General features: G+C 42.3%; 1 protein-coding gene across 2 annotated transcripts in view; it reads left to right on the top strand.

Annotated features, from left to right (window-relative positions):
• The first annotated feature begins 1,237 nt into the window (after nucleotides 1-1,237).
• The window catches only part of nbeal2 (neurobeachin-like 2), a 32,456-nt gene continuing 14,984 nt past the window's right edge, over nucleotides 1,238-18,709 (top strand). For both annotated transcript variants that reach the window (XM_085473674.1, XM_085473675.1), the window contains exons 1-20: nucleotides 1,238-1,794; nucleotides 8,178-8,266; nucleotides 8,438-8,602; nucleotides 9,110-9,191; nucleotides 9,498-9,610; nucleotides 9,874-9,956; nucleotides 10,657-10,742; nucleotides 10,857-11,160; nucleotides 11,309-11,415; nucleotides 11,807-11,893; nucleotides 12,687-12,770; nucleotides 12,982-13,080; nucleotides 13,223-13,878; nucleotides 13,980-14,112; nucleotides 14,291-14,410; nucleotides 14,513-14,843; nucleotides 15,082-15,164; nucleotides 15,272-15,364; nucleotides 15,593-15,764; nucleotides 16,917-17,050. In XM_085473674.1, coding sequence (XP_085329800.1) covers nucleotides 1,720-1,794; nucleotides 8,178-8,266; nucleotides 8,438-8,602; nucleotides 9,110-9,191; nucleotides 9,498-9,610; nucleotides 9,874-9,956; nucleotides 10,657-10,742; nucleotides 10,857-11,160; nucleotides 11,309-11,415; nucleotides 11,807-11,893; nucleotides 12,687-12,770; nucleotides 12,982-13,080; nucleotides 13,223-13,878; nucleotides 13,980-14,112; nucleotides 14,291-14,410; nucleotides 14,513-14,843; nucleotides 15,082-15,164; nucleotides 15,272-15,364; nucleotides 15,593-15,764; nucleotides 16,917-17,050 — 3,096 coding nt within the window. In that variant the 5' untranslated portion in view covers nucleotides 1,238-1,719. The remainder of the gene's footprint in view (nucleotides 1,795-8,177; nucleotides 8,267-8,437; nucleotides 8,603-9,109; nucleotides 9,192-9,497; nucleotides 9,611-9,873; nucleotides 9,957-10,656; nucleotides 10,743-10,856; nucleotides 11,161-11,308; nucleotides 11,416-11,806; nucleotides 11,894-12,686; nucleotides 12,771-12,981; nucleotides 13,081-13,222; nucleotides 13,879-13,979; nucleotides 14,113-14,290; nucleotides 14,411-14,512; nucleotides 14,844-15,081; nucleotides 15,165-15,271; nucleotides 15,365-15,592; nucleotides 15,765-16,916; nucleotides 17,051-18,709) is intronic.

Below are 18,709 nucleotides of genomic sequence, written 5' to 3' on the forward strand. Positions count from 1 at the left end.
AAGTCCATAGAGCACATCGATTGCGATGCCTTTTGCCTCATCATGTGATTTTGTTATTTGTTGTGTTCATATTTTTAAAATCACAATCATCCGTAAGTTTCACTTGAAATCTGAACGAGAATTATTTAAAAACCAAACTCTTGCTTACAATAATGCGATCCCCAAATAAATAATTAAAACATACTTTATAAATAAGATGTATGTGGTCTATGTTAGTTGTATTATCAAGTACCTTAACTAATGTAACTTTCAGCAGCTTACAAGCTATCTTTGAATGGCTTATTTCAGTCTATTTTAACGATATTGACAAACCTATATTTATATACTAAACGTAAAACACGGACTTGTACACAGACCTGCCTGCTGATGGTCCCAGTGACAGGTCCTGGTTAGGAATGTAGGCCATTGCCATGGTAATACAGCTGCCTCGAGCTTCACCCTGTCTATCCTCCTAATCGAGAGTGTGTATGACAATACAAACCTGCTGCTGATATTACTAAGGTGGTGATCATAAAACTAGGAGGGATACGATTTATATATCAATAAAATGACCATGTGCAATAAACCATGTTATTGCTCAGTCAGGGGACAAACATACTTCTGACATGCATTCAGCACAGAGCGGAGAGGAAACATTGTCATTTACAGTAATTCCGTAAGGTAATATTTTACAAAATAAAACATTCCAGTGTGTATTTATTTTTTGTTCAAGATAAAGCCGTGTTTTTTTCAGTATACCCCTCATACTTGCAGGAGTAAATGTTTTGAATCTTTCACCTACGTATTATTTCAGTTTTTAAGGACTAACGCAGCCACAGTGTCGCTTTATCTGATCACAATAAGGAATATAGTAAGGACCCACTGTGAGCAGCTGTCATCAGAACTGAAAGTTGCTCGCTTTAAAAGCTGACAGTTACACCCCTACACCCGTAACTACACAACGCAGGCTTTTATTCAATAATCAAGTGAGAGTTTGAGCACTCAGTCTTCTTTGCACAATTTTTTAATGGTTATTTGTTTTATTTGTACGGAAACGTTTATATGATAAAAACTTTGGGGGCAGCTGCATTCATTGCTCCCGGGTGGCAGTCAGTTAGTGAGATCAGCCCTCGAGCAGGCAGTGTTTATATGTGTGTGTGCCTTTAAGAATATCAGCCTACCTGTGAGCATGATCTAGAGAACTCTTCACCACATTTCTTGTCTTTTTTTTTTTTTTTTTTACAGGGTTACACACTAGTTGGTGATAATTTTCTCCTGATTGTCACACAGCGTTTAGGATCGCGCACCGCTCCAGACCGAGACCGCAGGGGCAGCGCATTAATTTGTTGGTCTTGAGCGGATGGCATCTGTCGCTTCCGTGGGAACTCTCTCCAACAGGAATCATACGGCAGCGAGCTCGCTCTAAATGCGGACATGGGTGTTTCTCCAGACATGCATTTCCACGCATTTGTGTTCCTGGTTGCACAGTTTGGGCAGTGACCGCACCGCGGCCACATCCACACCGTCATGTTTTGCTTTTTCACGTCACCCTGACAACTTTGTGTGTCGAGACTGAAGAGCACTTTTTTTTTTATTTGGGATTACTGTGCCCGAATTTGCAGGAATGGTTCACCCAGGAGCGTGCTGCGTCCTCCTGCCTGTAGGAAGCAACTTCAGACAGCCGTGGCTTTGACCATCTTTGCCAGTTTCATGATCTTTTAAAAGAAAATAAAGGAAATAATGAGCAACCACAAGGGCGGCGGAATGGCATCGAAAGAAAAGCTGTATGAGCTGTGGATGTTATATTACACTAAGGTGAGTGCAAGTGCGGAAGAGCTGACGGTGACACCTGTTGTTGCCACAGGTTCCTTGCCTGAACTTTATTGTGACCCCTAAATACTCTGCGTGATTCACGGTGTGTGTACAGGGTCGCTCTTTGAAAAATCGAGGTTTTATTGAGGAACTCGCGTATTTTTTCTCTCCTGCATTTACAGTGACGCTCTGTTAATAGCCGAAGCTGCCTTGTGCACACTATAAAATAATATCATGTCACATTGATGCGCCTCTAAGCTGTCCCCAATTCGAAAGCAACGCGTAAAAAAATGGCATTTGAAGCTGATTAACCACTTGTTCGAATATCCGTTGTTATACCTGTGATGCAGGTGTTACTCAGACTACTTCCTGTTTCTGCTGCTTGCCTGTCTCCCCTACTGAAAGCATGCGCCTTTTAAACTGTTGGAAGATCCTACTGTCATATATTACTTGAAGCATATGCTTAGGCTTTGCACGCAGCAGCACTGTTACGCAGTAGCCAATTGCTTTCCTCTCTCCGATGTTGAATTGACTGTCAAATTTGTTTGTGTGGGAGTTTGGTCTCAGATGTTGTCCCCTGTGGGCGTGAGTGCAGCTCAGGTTTCTGGATGTTTATTAAGGTGTAATATATTGCTAATATGGATGAAAACAAATTAACTGGAGTAAAATATTGCAAATGCTTTCATATCATGTTCCTACTTGAAGAAGGAAGACAGTTTGGTTGGGTATTATTATTATTTAATGAGTTTGCAATCTGCTTCCATGCCTGAGGACACAAAAAAGAAAAAGAAAAAAGAAGAAGAGGAGCGTTTTTTTTTTCAAGTTTGTACGCGCTGTATCTCATCATCACAGCAGATCTAAAGGGCTAGTCTCTTGACAGTGATAAAACCTTCTCAAAGAGTGGCTCATGTTTCATTATGTATCTCACTGAATGTTGTTTTAATGAAGGGCTTAATCCCAATCTTGGAAAGCAGCCAACGACTTTCTAGAAGAGTGAAGTCAAAGGTGGACAAACTGCAAACAAACCCTAATAAATGCATCACCGATGAAGGTCAACAGTGTATCACCTTTTGCAGCATTTACTGTCAAAGTGGTGATTGTGGTCGCTCTGGGCAGATCCCAGAGGAAGTGTGTTTAATCCACTCCTCTGTGCTCCTCCTGCTGCTGCATGTAACTGCAAAGTTACTGAACTTTTCTGGTTATGCAACAAATAAAACAAGTAGTAGGTGCTGTCACAATCCATTGCTAGAACAAATCATTGGGGGGGGTGTGTCTGTGAGGTAGGGAGGGGTTGCCCTGAATCTGGCTCCGTCAGCTGTCTCACATCTCTATGTGCAAGATCACTTCCTTATTAAGCTGCCTCTTGGCTCCGTGTCACTTTCCTTCAGTTGCCCTGAAGCCTAAAAGGACCAGAAGTTTCCTCCTTTGACTTTAAGAGTGGCACATGTTTTCGCAGCATTCTTGAAAGTGTATTTTTCACATGTGTAAACGACATACCCCGTTGCTCGAGCGGGATTTGATTTGAGCTTAAATGTCACCGCCTTATGTGACTCAGAGGAGCACAGCAGGCCGTGGAAAGGCAGGAGAACCACTACAGAGAACAATCACTGGCCTCTCCTACAAACACCACCATGTAATTGTATTCAGTGTTTTTGTTACCCGCCTGTTAGTCAGGTAGACACAGACAATATCATCTTTTAGTACACAGCCCATCTCTGACTCACAGACCTTGTTTGTAATTTGTCACACTAAAGAACGTATTGACTGCTGTAAATCAGTCAGATGGACAAGAAACCTGAGCTTTATTCAACAGGGGGTTTTGTCAAAGCTGTAAATAAGCCCTCGGCTGCTTTACGCCCTGTAACACGTCTCATTTTAAGTCCGAAAGCGCCTTACGTGTCCCTGTTTGTGACACTGACAGATTTGTTATATTGGTTTAGAAATGTTGTGCATTTATCACCTCCTTTGTGCACCCTGACAAAACCAAAACCGGTGTACTCAAATTTTCAGTGACCTTATATTGTCCCGTGGAAGTTGTTAAGTATGTCACAACAACTTCATACATCATAACAATCGATTTCAGCATGTTTGAGTAAATGTGGTATCTCCAGCCTTTAATCTGTTTTAGAAAGCACAGCTTGTCATTGATAAAGGAGGTCCGCCTCCTTTGACTGTGCAAAAAAATCACATTTCTTGCCAGACCTTTAGATCAGGAGCTAATGTAAATGTTTAATAGACATTGTGATTGAGTAGCGTATTGCGCTAAAGCCGGTGAAAAATGGTAAAAGTTCTGTGCAAGTGACTTCAAAAATCACAGGCAGACGATGATTTATAGGCTGATTATTTTCTCGATGCCAGCTTCCTATTATTTTGCCACATACTGTAGCTCAGTAAATACCTGAGCACAGGCAATTTACATCTAGACTATTTACTCACAGACAAGTTCTTGGTTTTCAGGGCTTGCTGATGTAATTTTGTCAGGAAATGTGCTAAACAAAGTTGTAGTTAGGGCACTTTAAGATTTTGTGCAAGAGACAGGACGTGTTTGTGTCTCCAGTTTTGTAAGGCCAGCCTTTCCAGCACTATTTCATTGCTTCATATCTCACATCTAAGAATATTTGAAGGCCATTATAAAATCCTCATGACTTGCGGTATGGAGGTACGCAGAAGAGTCTGATCTAATCGCTCTGGTGCATAACTTGTTAGATCTTGTCTGGAAAAAATGCAAAAAGGTATTGTTCTTGGGCATGTTTGAGCTTTTCACCAAGTCAGGATGTAGTAATAACCAGTACTTGATCAGTTTTGTTGGTTTGATATTTTATATCTGTATCAATGTAATTGATTGATTGATCAATCAACTGGTGATTATAGTAAAAAGTTACATTTGTATCTTCTTGTTTTCTATTTTGTCCAATTAAAACCAAGGACTATTACATAAGAATAAATAGGCAGCGAGTAGTTTTACTAGAGTTAATAACATTGTTGTACTTACTCTTATTGTTTGAGTTCTTCTTAAATATTGAATCTTTAATTGACCTGTTGACTTGGTAAAAGTCAGGATAGCTCAATGAGTCATATTGTCTTAAATATCTGGTAAATATGCTTTCATGTTGTTACAAATGCATCAACACGCACCACTAGGTACAAATGAAGTGATCAGTTGATGAGATGGCTGACATAAAAAAAAATAAATCAACAACTGATTTAATTCGTGTTCAAATTAATATACTGGTAAAAAAAAAATCCAGCTTTCACGTGTGAGAATTCTTTGTTTCCCCGTCATATTTGAAAGTACTACATAAAACAAATCTGAGGATAGTAAACAATAAAAAGGTGGATTTTCAGTCTGTTTAGATAAGATGATCAATAAATCTTCAAAAATAAAGAAATAAAAAAGACTGATAGTTCCAACCTTTCAGGCTGCTCTAAGTCAGGAGTAAGCCTCCAATCACAGATGCCATTTTTCTGCCAAAAAAGAGAAGCATCATTTTCAGCCAGTAAAGATGTAAGAGTAAGATATTAGTCTGGAAGAGAAATGGTGTGTTATTATTCTGTGGTCCATAGCTTGAGGACCTAATTAAAGCCTTGAGACGCAGCGCTGGGCCACAGCGTTAACCCAGCTGCCACCCATCAACAGCTGTGAAACCACCTCCTCAGATTTCTATGAAAAGAACAAATCACACATCCTTGCTTTTGTCCCTACACAGTCAGTCGTGCTACTGTGTGTTTGTCCCAGTTACTAGTGCTTTGATGCATGTCAGCAAACTGTTCTCAGAGATACATCCATCCCTGCAGCTGACGATATATAGCCCTGTTAGCCCTCTGATTGAATCCCCTTGTGTGCCTGGGCTCCCCTGTTTACCGACCGAACGGCTAACCAGGAAAATCAAAGTTCTCTTTGCTTTCCCTTGTGCAGGAAGCTGGAGCGAAGCTGAATGCCAAGCAGCACTGAGCGGCACAGCTGCTTGGCCATGTGCAGAGAAAACAGAGATAAATGACATGCTTTATAGAGGCCGATAGCTCATGGTTGGTTTGTGACATTTGTTCTAATTGTGGTTTTAATTAGCTTTTCTAATTGTAAATCTGTCTTTGAACTAGCTTGTTGAATTAGCTGCGAGCAAATGATTCGGATTTGTTTAGAGGGGCTGATCAATAGTAAGTCGATATGGGAAGATTTTAGGAGTCGTTAAAGGTGGAGACATAAAGCAGCGCTGTACCAGAAGTCTAAGCCAGTTCTGTTTTATTAAAAAAACACACATTTTTTGGCGGGTTTTTATAAACAAGAACTGATTCAAACACCTGGTGTATCTGTGATCTCTGTCTCTCCCTGTTTTTTAATCATGCACTAAAATCTACCTGTTGCACAGCCAACCAATGTACCTGAACTGAATGCCACAGCCTCTTTAGTCAACCTACACTTTATGAAGCATATTAGTGTGCATACTTGTGGATTCTATTCAATAATGAAAAATAAAAACCAGCTTTAAGATTCTTATCTTCGCCCCTCAAGTTTAAAATACCTAATTGTTCAGATGACAGAGCCACACAACAATAGGTTGTTTGTCATTTCCTGTTTTCGTTGAGCACACGCAGAGATTTTAAAATGCAGTTTGTGTATCAACTTTAAAATCAGATGGGGGTTTTTCTGCATGTAAAGTTTAACCGTTTGAAGGCATCTAAAGTCAATTTCTCCAATTTCAAATGCAGTTTTTGTGATTTTATAGCATCCACCTACTGTTTCAGCTGAATCTGCTCACAGTCTTCTGGTCCCTGTGCATAAGCACAGCCAGACACACTTTACAAAAACAAACGCTAAATTTCAAAGTTTCTCCTGCAACATCTTTTTTTTTTTTTTTGGCTAAATATAGGAATCATAAATGTAGTCCCGGTGCTTTATTGTTACTGTGGGATGTTTTTATAGAGGCCTCTCATCAATCTACACACAAGTTGCACTACAACCAAAAGAGGAAGGGGTTTGACGAGGAGGCGAGGATGAAGGAAATAAGCTTCAGTTAAAGTGACAAGTAATTTCCTGGTTGCTCGCTTTAGGCTTGAAGACAAAAAACGAGCGAGTCAGACGCTGCTGGTGGTCAGGAGTGATGTGCAGCTGAGCCGCTGACTTTTGTCTACGCCGACGGTTCATCTGAGACTGGGTTCGCAAGAACCCGGCACCCTGCTCAGCCGCATACAATGAGAGATGGACAGGCACATAAGTCAATGCCAGTTGGTAATGTACATTTCACATTAATGCAGGAAAGGCATAGTTGCACAAAGGGTTCAGGTTATTAGATTGCTGCTACTCTTACTCAGGCAACTTAAAAATGCAGATCTAACAGAACATGAAAGCATACATGTTGGAGAACTGTGCTGAACTGTAAGATTTTAATCGCCGTGCTGCTTTCCCACACGAGCTGCAGCAAACGCTGCTCACTCGAGCCATTTCCCTGCTGGTTCAGGGGGAAGTACCTGATGAATTGTTATACCATGTGCTGGTTTTTATGTTATTTGTGTACAGTGAGTCAGGCGGTCTGAGACAGCTCATGTCTTCCTTCTAAATCGGAGAAGATTCACGCTACGCTTACTTGCTTGCTCAGTTATCAGAACGCACAGGTTGTTTTGGCACATGAACATCAGAGAACATTTCTGCACATTTCTCAGTTTTTTGAGTTTTTTCAGATTGAGTTTTGAAACTTTACATTCTCAAAAGTAGGGCTACTTGTCTATCGATAATAATGAGCCAGCTTTATATCGAAATCAAAGCATTGCTCATAAAAGAAAAACAGTTTAAAGTTGACCTGTTTCGCCTGTGACCTGTGTCATTTGTTTGTAACGAGATCAAGAGACTGTTGTGTGGAGGGAAGACTGACAGGATATGTTGCAGTGCAGAGACTGATGGTAGCTGTGATAGCAACTGTTGTATATAAACATCCTTGTACAAATGAAGTTGTCTTACATGACATTATAGAGGGGCAGTAATAAGAACATCTTGTCCGAGACGAGGATGTGCTCACGGTGAACACAGGGCCACTGTTGACGTTATGGGTGGAATTATGATTTGAATGAAAGGAACATGTTGTTTTTGTTTCTTTCAACCTCCCCCGTGATGAAAAAGGAAAGAAATAGCTCATGTGTTCCTCTCTGTGAGAATTGCATCTCTTTGCAACATCCTGTTACAAAAACAGGTCATAGCATTTTCTGTAGCCACCGTGTGTCAGAGTTTAGCGCTAAACCTTTCTGTTTGATACTACTTGGTCCAACTGACCACAAAGAGCTTGCTTTTATAGGTGGGCATTTTTCATGCCCTTCATTGTTTACTAACACTGTACGCCTAGAGGCGTGAAGGCCGATTTGTTATAGCCTCACCTGTTTCTTCTTCCCTTCCACAGAAGGATGTGGGCTATCTGCAGCAGTGGCTGGAGGCATTTGTGGCATCCTTTGAGAGGCTCATTGATGTGCAGTCGCTGGAGCCTCGGAGGTGAGCGGCTATTTATTTTACACAAACTACAAAGCCACAAATTTCCACCGGTTTATATTCCGCACTGTGGACATTGGATGTGACATGTTTATGCTTCACGGCCTCTGCTGCAATCCCTCTTTGCTCTTACTTCCCTTCTCTTCTCTCATGTCCTCCTCTCTCATCTCCCAGGCTGGAGGAGTGCAGCTCAGAGGTGCCCCTGCTCCCCCGGGAGGTCCTGGTGTTCCTTAGCACGCAGCTATGGCACAGTGCGCTACACCTCACCGGAGCTGCAGAGCAAAACAGCAGCACTCCACACCCACTGCTCCTCATCAAGTTCTTCATCATTGTTTGCAGGTGAGGGCACAGCCTGCTGTGCAAATGTGTTGTAATGAGAACTGTAAACATGTTGCGCAGTTAATAGGTTGTGCTAATCGTAGCGTTCTGTAAAACAACTTGCAGACGTTCTCACGACGATAGGCAGGAGATGACTAATTAGGACAGGCTACATCTCGGGTTCCAAATCATACGCCCGAATTTGCGTCGCATGTCTCATGATGTCACCTTAGTTCACGCAGTGGGTGGAATTAAATCTTAACCACTATCAGTTCTCTTTATTCAACAGTCTGTACCAAAAAAAACAGGGTGTGAGGGGAACTGGGTAATTTCTATTTTTCACAGATATAGTAACGTTTGAAGGTGTTTTTTTTTAATTAAATCAGATTTGACTGGTGATTCTACTGTAGATTTTTTTATTATGCTCCACAGTGACTAACCGAAAAAAGTGCCCTCACCCCTTTCAATCTGTGAGACCTTTCCTAGCACCTTTCCTAACCTAATTCTATGATTTCTCTTTACTTCTAGGAATATGGAGAACATTGATCCAGAGAAGACCCCTAGTTTTGTTTTCGAGACTATCAAACTTTTGAATTTCTGTTTAAACCAGGTAAGGCCCTCATAAGCAAGATTTCAGCGACACAGTTTGGCTCCCCATACATGGACAAATTTGCTGAAATAGGATATGGAAGTAGAGATCCAGTAGGCTTACACAGAACTGGGTAGTAAAATATATATGCTTACCCTAAGGAAAGAGAACTAGGCTATGGTTAAAAGAGAAGTGGGTGGGTGTGCAGTTGACCTTGTTTTCATTGTTAAGGAATTTGAAAGATGTTCAAACAGGGGTTTCTACTCTGATTATGAACTACAGATGATGCAGATGTGAATAAATGTGTACCAACTTTCATTCGATCAGTTAAAGAAGGGACAAGGGGAGAAATCGTCTCTGGAGTCGGTCGTGCAGTACGGACTTGTGCTGTGCGAGAGCCTGTTTGACCCTTATCAGACGTGGAGGAGACGCCTAGCAGGGTGAGTGTGTGTTACTTCAACACTGGACATTGCCTGCGTGAATGTGTGGGAGGTGGAATTTGGGCGCACAAAGACTAGAAGAATACTCTTATTTGCATTCAACGTCTTGCACAATCTTTTGTCACAGTAACACCTCATCTTGTTGCATCTAAGCCTTCAAGTCAAACAAACCTCATTAGTACCAGCGGTTTGAGTGGCAGCCGCACACTAACTAGGCGTGATGTGAATGGGAGCGTGGTGACTCGAGTCTTTGTGTGTTACAGGGAGGAGGTGAGCTTGCTGGAGAGGAACAAGTATAAGTTCTCCCCGCTGGCCTTGCCAGAAGAGCTGCCTGCCCTCTTCCATGGTGAGACACTCCCTTTCAGCTGTTCTGCAACTCTGATCTTTGTCAGGCTTCACATACCACAAGAATCAAACAGTTCCAAGTGAATCACTGTCTGGGAATAAAAAAGAAAAAATATATGTGTATGTAGAAATGGTTCAGTTCTCAGCATGTTTACTTCGGGTAAAAAGAACTCAGTTATTCTGCGTCTAATTATCAGGTCTCAATCAGCTGTCCAAGCGTTAGTAATTATAGAGTCACGTTTGCTCTAATCTGTTAGCCATGTGGGAAATCTCAGGCTGGACAAGTTTCAGTATGTCCACATTTTAGGAGGATTATCATAATACCAAGCTGTAATTGGCAATGTTAAGGGGCTACTTGTGTAATACCGAGCCTATAAGAAAGGCTTAGGCTTTTCTCTTTTGCATAACTGTAAAACAAAGAAGGCACTCCAAGGGACGTTTTCTGAGGCATTGTGGTATGAAGTTTTCCCTTTCATTTATTTATTTTTTGCTGTTGGTCATTTACTATAGCCCCGTGTGCTATTTATAGAGCCTGGAATCGGTCCCAGTATGCATTAGGGAAAGAAACAAACTAGAGAGGCTGAAAAGAAAATGTTTTTGCTTTAATTTAATTATATTTTGAGAGCACTGCGTTTGTTTTCTGTCTTGTGGTTCCAGTATTAGCTTGTCTTACATAATATTGTTTTGGCTTCCTGACACAGAAAGTCTGCAGGAGAGCGAGAAGATCCCAGAGTTCCTCACGCTCAGATTGGCTCATCTCCAAGGCGCTGTCATCAGTGGAGGAAAGGTCTGCTACTCTGTCCTGTCTATCAATAATCACTCAGCAGTCTGAGGAAAAACAGTAGACAGTCAAACTAAAATACAAGTGAGTCAGAGTCACGCTCCGCCTTGTTTTTTGCAGAAGAATGGTCTTCTTTCCATCACTCCTTACTCTGTGGATGACCTCTTCTCGGTCCTGCGAGCATGGTGCTGCCGGACCTCCCCTGAACCCAAGGACACCAGACTCCCGCGGCTGAGCTTGCAGTGCCTGACAGCGATGATCCATCTCCTGCACACCAGCAGCCCTGTGGAGCGGCAGGTGGAGATCAGGACCATCCTGGAGAACTACTTCCAGCTCCTCAACTGGAACCGTCCACTTAGCAGCGATCAGGAAGACAGGCAGTCCTGGGAAGACAGCCTGATCTCGCTCCAGAGCCAAATGCTAAGTAAGAGCACATTCACTAAGTCTCAACTCTGCCTGGGTGCAGATTGTTCCCTTTTTGTTGATCTCTCTCAGTCGGTATGAAGGGCAAGAATCAATTGTCCCAGTGTGTGATAAATAAGATGAGTCAACCCTATTGTTGTCACTTTTAGCTGCTATTCCTGAGATCCTGCAGTGCTCTGACAGACCAGTCCTTCAAGCTATCTTCCTGAACAACAACTGCTTTGAACACATCCTCAGACTCATTCAGAACAGCAAGGTCAGAGCAAGTCCTTTAAAAACATTTTGTGTCTGCTCTTTCATCTCTGTGCTCTTCTGAACCAGCCTCCCTACCAGTCTGTCACCTTTTTATTTGTCTCACGTCTATTTCCTCTGTTGTTCTCATAAATGCCACATCTGCCGCCTAATCTCTTTCTTCTTTGGTTACCTTGAAAAAAAAAATCACAAATGTTCATGCTTCCATGTTACTTGTCCGTCACTTGGCTTTGATAAAGAAGTACCCCTGCATCTGTTGAGAGAGACCAGGATCACACCTGTCTCTTCTGCCTCTCTCGGATGAGTTTTTTTTTTTTCTTTTTTGGTCTAATTGTCTGTCTTTTTGTGCTCTCTGTGTGTGCGTGTCTGCCTGCGTGTGTTTGTATGTCCTGTAGCTCTTTCAGAGCAACAGGCGTAGGCCGGAGCGTGAGGTTGTGTGTGACCTCACCACGCGTTTACTCACTGAGGTCGAAGTGGACCAGGTACTTTCCCCCACTCTGTGTTGCTATTGGACTGTCAGCAGGAAACTCAGTGCTCTCTCCACTCGTTAGCTGCTCTGAGCTATTTAAACAGGAAGCTTAGGGCAGGAAGTCTGGCTTACACTCATTTGTAAATACAGCAGGTAGCACTGGCTGTACATGATAGTTGCCGTCTCGAGTTTTCTTTTTATCTGCCATCACACAAGTGTCCTGTCACAGCTCATCTTAGTTATTTCAGGCATTATGTTGATTTCTATCACAGATGTAAATAGGCTGAATTCCCTGTTGACAGCACTGAGCAATAAGAGCATGCTGTGTTTTTCATAGTGCATGAAATGGTTGCTTTTGGGTGCACGTCTTTCCTTCTTTTCCTCATGCGTTAACTGCTCTGACGTGTGACTGGTGGTGCTTGTATAAAAGATCTGGCTCCTATCCTGGAGTTTGATGTTGCTTAATTTCTCGCAGTAGTTGAGGATTGCCTCAGCTCTTTCTTTTTTTTCGGGTTTTTTTGGTTGGCTTTGGGTTTTGCATGCTGAGACCTATCAGTAATTAACAACGGGGCGATTGTTTGGTGACTTGTTCAACTGTGTGCTTACTTTTAGTACTTACGGTGTCTAAACTTTTTTAAAGAGGGCTGTTTAATAAAATTCCTCTTACAATTTGTAGATATTTGGTGCAAAATTCATGTGTTGAAGCTTTTGTGTAGGGTTTACTTTTAGTTTGTTTTGGGAAATTTTGGCGCCAGCTCATGATGATGCACATTTCTAATCAACTGTGCCTCCTTTTTTCCATACAGGTCTGGGAGAAAGGGTCAGACAGTATTACAGTTCATGCTTTGGGAGTCCTCACAGCTATAATGAGTAACTCACCCAATGCTAAGGTAAAGCCCTCCTTGATGTCCTCTAGACAAAAACCTGCATGTTCTCCTCAACGCTACAAATGTTACAATTCCTGGTTGCTGACCAGGAAAGTTCCTTCCGTTAATGTGGGGAAAGCTCATTGTATTTCCTTCCAATATATGGAAGTGTGCCAGCTAGCTATCCCCTGCAGAACAGCGTTCTCCAGCCTATTTCTGTCTCACTTCCCCTCAGGAGGTTTTCAAGGAGAGGATTGGCTACTCCCAGCTATTTGACGTGCTGAAGAGTCAAGGTCAACCCACCAAAAGGCTTCTGCAAGAGCTGATGAACATGGTGAAATATGAATTTTCTCATTTTCCTTAATGAGTACAGAGACAGTAGAAGTCAAACTGCCCCAGTTTAAATGGTGTTATAGTCATTAGCCTAACCTGTCTATATCTTATCCTTTATTTCTTATTCTCTGTCTTCTATCCAGGCGGTGGAGGGCGCGCACGCCCATGCTCATCACCTTGGCATTAGTAACGACCAGCCTCTGCTCCTGCTCCTGCAGTGGCTGCCTGACCTTTCAGGTCAGAGGGACCTGCAGCTGTTGGTTGCTCAGTGGCTGGCTACCGTTTGCGGTGGCTCCTTGTCTTGTCGCACGGTGGCTGTGGAAGCAGGCATGGTGGGGGCTCTGCTGCAGGTGCTCTCCCATCCCCAGTGTCTGGACAGGCAGTGTGCAGACTCCCTGCTGGGCCTCTTGCAGGACTTGGGCTCTCTATGTTTCAAACCAGAGGAGCTGAAGAGTCTCTTGAGACTCCTCAGGGTTGGCCAGGACAACGGCGCACTGGCAGGGAGGGTCCACCCCTACTGCACTCGCGTTATACGTGTGCTTTCAGCCATGGCAGCCAGAGAAGGAAAGGACAGTGCCTTGCAATATTTTGATCTTACACCCCCGATGGCAGGGATCATGGTGCCCTCAATCCAGCGATGGCCAGGCAGTGGGTTTGCTTTTCACGCTTGGCTCTGCCTTAACATGGAGTTCCCCTCTTCTCACTCAGACTTCTCCAACAACCGTAAACCTGCTGCCAGCTCTGGCATGGGTACTCAGCATGACATGGGAAAGGGACCACGCAGGAAACAGCTCTACAGGTAAAAGGACACATTTGTGAGCAATAAAGTAACAACACGATATAATTACATTTATTGCTGTGGACTAAAGTGCTTGACTGAGATGCTTTTTTTCTGTAAAGTTTCTTCACAGCGAGTGGAACTGGACTGGAGGCCTTCTTCACCATGGAGGGCGTGCTGGTGGTGGCTGTTTGCACTAAGAAAGACTACATGGCTGTTGCTCTGCAAGACTATCCACTAGCTGACTCGTGCTGGGTGAGTGTGGACACCTTGGAGTATATCTGATGTAATAAATTGAGTTTTTCTCTTGAGAATAAAGTTGCTGTGAATTTTGAACTAATGTTCATAATGTTCACCTTTGTAGTATTCAAACTTTTAGCATGGCATTTTTTTTTTTCCATCAACACGTGTGTTTGCTGTGCTATATTCACAGCATTCAGTGGCTATAGTTCACATCCCAGGCCGCCGTCCTTTTGGTCAGAATTTGGTCACTATCTACATCGACGGGGAGCTGCGTAAAACCGCACAGCTTCGCTTTCCATCTTTCAGTGAGGTAACTGAAACTAGCATCGCATGTATTCTATTATTAGAGAGGAGTTCCTCCTTATCATTCTAATTCCTTCTCTTTGTACCCCACCCAAACCTGATCCTGAAGCCTTTTACATCCTGCTGCATCGGCTCTGCAGGCCATCGGACCACTACCACCACCACCTCTCCTAACCTGCCCACATCATTTTCCTCCACTCCGTCACCTGAGTTTGCCTTCCCCTCCCATGCCCCCTCCCTCATCCGTTCCCAATCCTTCCCAGCTTCCTTTGCGGGTGGCCGCTGGGGGTCCATAGGAGACTCTCCAGTGCACACAATCCCAGCAGGACTGCAGGACACGGAGTGGGGGACACCCACATCCCTGGATGGGCTCCTAGGCACTGCCTTCATCTGCCACGAAGCTCTGCAGCAAACCCAAACAAGAGCTCTACATGCTGCAGGTGCAAAATGTTCTTAATCACTTTGAGTATTAGTGTAAGTTAGGATTCACCTCTGCCAGAATTCAGCATACAATCAAATATTCAGGAAACCAGCAGTAAAGAAAAATCACAGTCTCTCAGACGTGTTGCTGAAAGATTAGTCCTGCGCACACTGAAAACAAGAGTAGCTTTTTTACATGTGCACCGAGCGATGTTTGCATATTTCATGACCTACATTGCTTTCTACACTTCATCACAGGCCCCAATCACGTGTCCTTATTCAAAGTGGAAGGAGAGCTGTCTGAACTCAATAGCAAACTGCTGCTGTACTACACTCCACAGGTAGCTCACTGAAACTTTCATATTGCACTACAGTGCTGTCATTGGGTGAATTATAAACAGTACAGATTATTCCTGTTTATGCATGTGTGTGTGTATGTTTTCTTCAGGCCTTTAAAAATCAGATATGTCTGGACCTGGCACCCAGTCACCATTATGATGGCAGGCTTACAGGACACAGGGTGGTGAACTGGGACATCAAGGTTAGATATGAAGCATTTTCAAATGTATTGTATTCATTTTGAAACTGTATCTCACATTTATGGCAAGTAAGAAGTGTTATAACTACCCATGTTATATGCCTGCGAACTCTTACCTATACTGTACTAATAATGCACTGAGCACTGCACAATGCTATTTTTGTCATGGTTTAATTTTCTTTTTCTTTTTCTTTTTTTATGATTGTGATTTATTTTGTTTTGTCCCTGCAGGATGTTATAAACGTGGTCGGTGGTATGGGGGTTTTGCTGCCCCTGCTTGAGCAGGTGTGTGAGGCTGAACAAGTTTACAATGGAGGTCAGGAGATCTCAGACTTGCTGGGGCCAGAACTCACTTCCCCCAGAGGCCCTGCTGCAATGCTGCTGCCGCTGAACAAATCTGCAGGTCAGTTAATCTTGAGTTAATTTAATTTTTTACTGCTCTGTGTATTATATGCGGCTATAGCATACAATCAAATAGCTCGCTCGCCAAAATGAATCTCACAAATCTCTAGTAGCATATAGATAGTCTTCGATTTGTTTGCCCAGGTTTTGAGATATCTGCTTTTCGTCTTCCATTGCTGTTCTCAAGAAAGTCCCAGAGCCACAGGGATATTGTAATGATCACACTGACTAGAGAGTGGCACTGTGTAATAGGATCCCAGCATGCAACAATTCAGTTTATAAAATGTCTTCCCTCCTGGCGTTATTATTTATTTACACAGCAACTCATCCACGAAGTTTTAGACCATGTAAAGTTACAGACAGGTGCGTAAATGTTGCCAATTCTCTGTAAACTCAATAAATGCAGACTTCTAAATCTCCTCTGGTATTAACATCAGCATAAAAACTGTGTGCCGGCAGCTTTGTGGCATGGGTTTCCATGGCCAAGCAGCTCCTGTAGGTGGCCCAGTACTTACATACACTCCATATAGTATACTTTTACTGGAGCTACTTTCTGTGCCTTGAAAAGCCAGAGTATGATCCTGCAACTATGTAAAATACTTTAAATGTAGCTTTTAACTAATGCGAGAATGAAATAACATTTAGATTCACTGTACTGAGGTAGCATCTGTAATCTTTTTAAAACTTTAGTAAATTAAACCAAGCTGTCAGCATGTCTGCATACACTGCATGTATACTGGTCAGAAAGCATTGCATGTTTATAGTTTTCAAAGCTAGTATCACAAATATTCATTATTTCCTGTTGAATTTAGTTTAGATGTAATCTATAAGTGACATCCTGACTAGTAGTAAATTAGAGCTTAGATGTAGTGCACGATGCAATGACAAGCAGGAAGTTGCAGACAAACAATAAGCATTGTGCAATCAACCCTAATAGGTTAAATGTCAGAATCTATGTGGGCATAATGATGAGAAGTCAGTAGGTCAGTTCACCTAAGACTGGAAAAAATGTAACAAAATGAAACATATAATCTGACATATGTCGGATGACTCATCATGAGATTAGAAAATGTCAATAAAGTGCCTGGTAATGCGAAATGATGACTGCCGGTAACACCGGAAAAAATGATTTGCCCTATTTTTCTTCTCACAGAGGGCAGACTAGAGAGAAACAGCATCGCCGCGTTCCTGCTGATGGTGAAAAACTTGATTCGCCAACACCCCGTTAATCAAGAGAGCCTCTTGCACTGCCACGGCCCAAGCATCATAGGAGCCATGCTCAGCAAAGTAAGCTCCCCTCACATGCTATCCATTCCATCGAGTGGGAACTAAATGAGAGAAGAACTGATTATCATCTGAAAGCGAATATCTGACCTTTTCCATTGTATTGATGCAGCGTAATCGCCGTGTAATAAACGGGTCTAGTGTTGTCGAAAGAGCAGCGGTTCTCTCAGAATGACAGTATCAAATGATTATGTGGGGTGAATGTATGGAGTTTGCTAGACTGCACAGTCACTCTTTGAATGAGAGTGGTGATAGCAGCTGTACGACCTGAGAAAGTGCTGAATTGCAGTAAGGTTGTTTTTTTTTTTAGTGATATCTAAGGACAGAGTAGTGTTTACTTTTTCTCACAGTGACATGGGAAACATTAGCCTCATGTCTCAGAGTCTCCTGCTTTAAATATTTTCAACAGTCTTCTTGTGTTTAACTTTACACAGGTGAACTTTTGCACAGACTAAGAGTGTATAAGCTATAGTTTATTTAGTTTGTTCTACTAAAGTATGTATGGATGCACAAGTACATACAGGATGTGGCATATTTTATAAAGTGTAGTAGTATATGGGTAAAAAGCTCTATTCTGGTGCATTATATGTTGCAGATGTTGCACAAGTACTGTGGCACACATACTTTTGAGGAAATGTCTGAATAAAAACACGATGAGTGTGAATGTCAGACTGATCAATGTTACATGTTTGAAAAGGGCTAAACAAAAACACTCACTGTCTTGCATCAAACAAAACACGGATTAATGTGGCGTGTTTCCGAGTTACAACAGTGCTGATTCAGCAGCCACAGTAGTGTTTTTTCTTCTTCGGGTCAGTGATAATTTCCTGTATGTTTAAGCTCTGAACTTGACTTCATCATACAGTATTCTCAGATGTAATTCTTCAATGCACCTAGCTAGGTCTTGCATTCTGTGCCATCTTGGCCATATACACTAATCAGCCACTTCATTAGGCACACCTTCCTATTACTGGTTGGAGTTCCTTTTGCCTCAATTCTTTGTGGCATAGATTCAACAAGCTGCTGGAATTCCTCAGATATTTTGGTCTTTGTTGACATGATAGTATCACACAGTTGCTGCAGATTTGTTGTTTGCGCATCCATGATGTGACAATCCTGTTCCACCGCATCCCAGAGGTGAGATCTGGTGACTGTGGAGGCCATATGAGTACAATGACCTCGTTGTCATGCCCAAGAAAGCAGATTTGAGATTTTGTTATATGGCATGTTATCCTGCTGGAAGCAACCATCAAAAGATGGGTACACTGTGGTCATGAAAGGATTGACATGGTCAGCAACATTACAGGTAGGCTGTTGTCCAGTTTTAGTAAGCCTGTGCAAATCGTAGGTTTCCATTTCTTAGTCAAGTATCATTCAAAGTTTCTTAAATCAAGTAAGACATCTTGACCATTCATACTTGCATAAATGCATTAAGTTGCTGCCATGTGATTGGCTGGTTGAAATGCTTGCATTAACAATCGGGGGTAATTAATAAAGTGGCCAGTGATTGCATGTTTAAATGTATAATATTAATGTGTTCAATCCTGTAAGGAAACTACTTCTTATTAGTGTGGCAGTGGCTCACAAATAGAAGTGTTATATACAGTAAACAAACACTACTTCTTCTTCTTCTTCTTCTTTTTTAGTGTTATTTAAACGGGG

This window comes from Copadichromis virginalis, linkage group LG11 (assembly GCF_057382275.1).
Source record: "Copadichromis virginalis isolate Kocher_CV1m ecotype Utaka linkage group LG11, C_Virginalis_male_GT1.1, whole genome shotgun sequence".
NCBI classification, from domain to species: Eukaryota; Metazoa; Chordata; class Actinopteri; order Cichliformes; family Cichlidae; genus Copadichromis; species Copadichromis virginalis.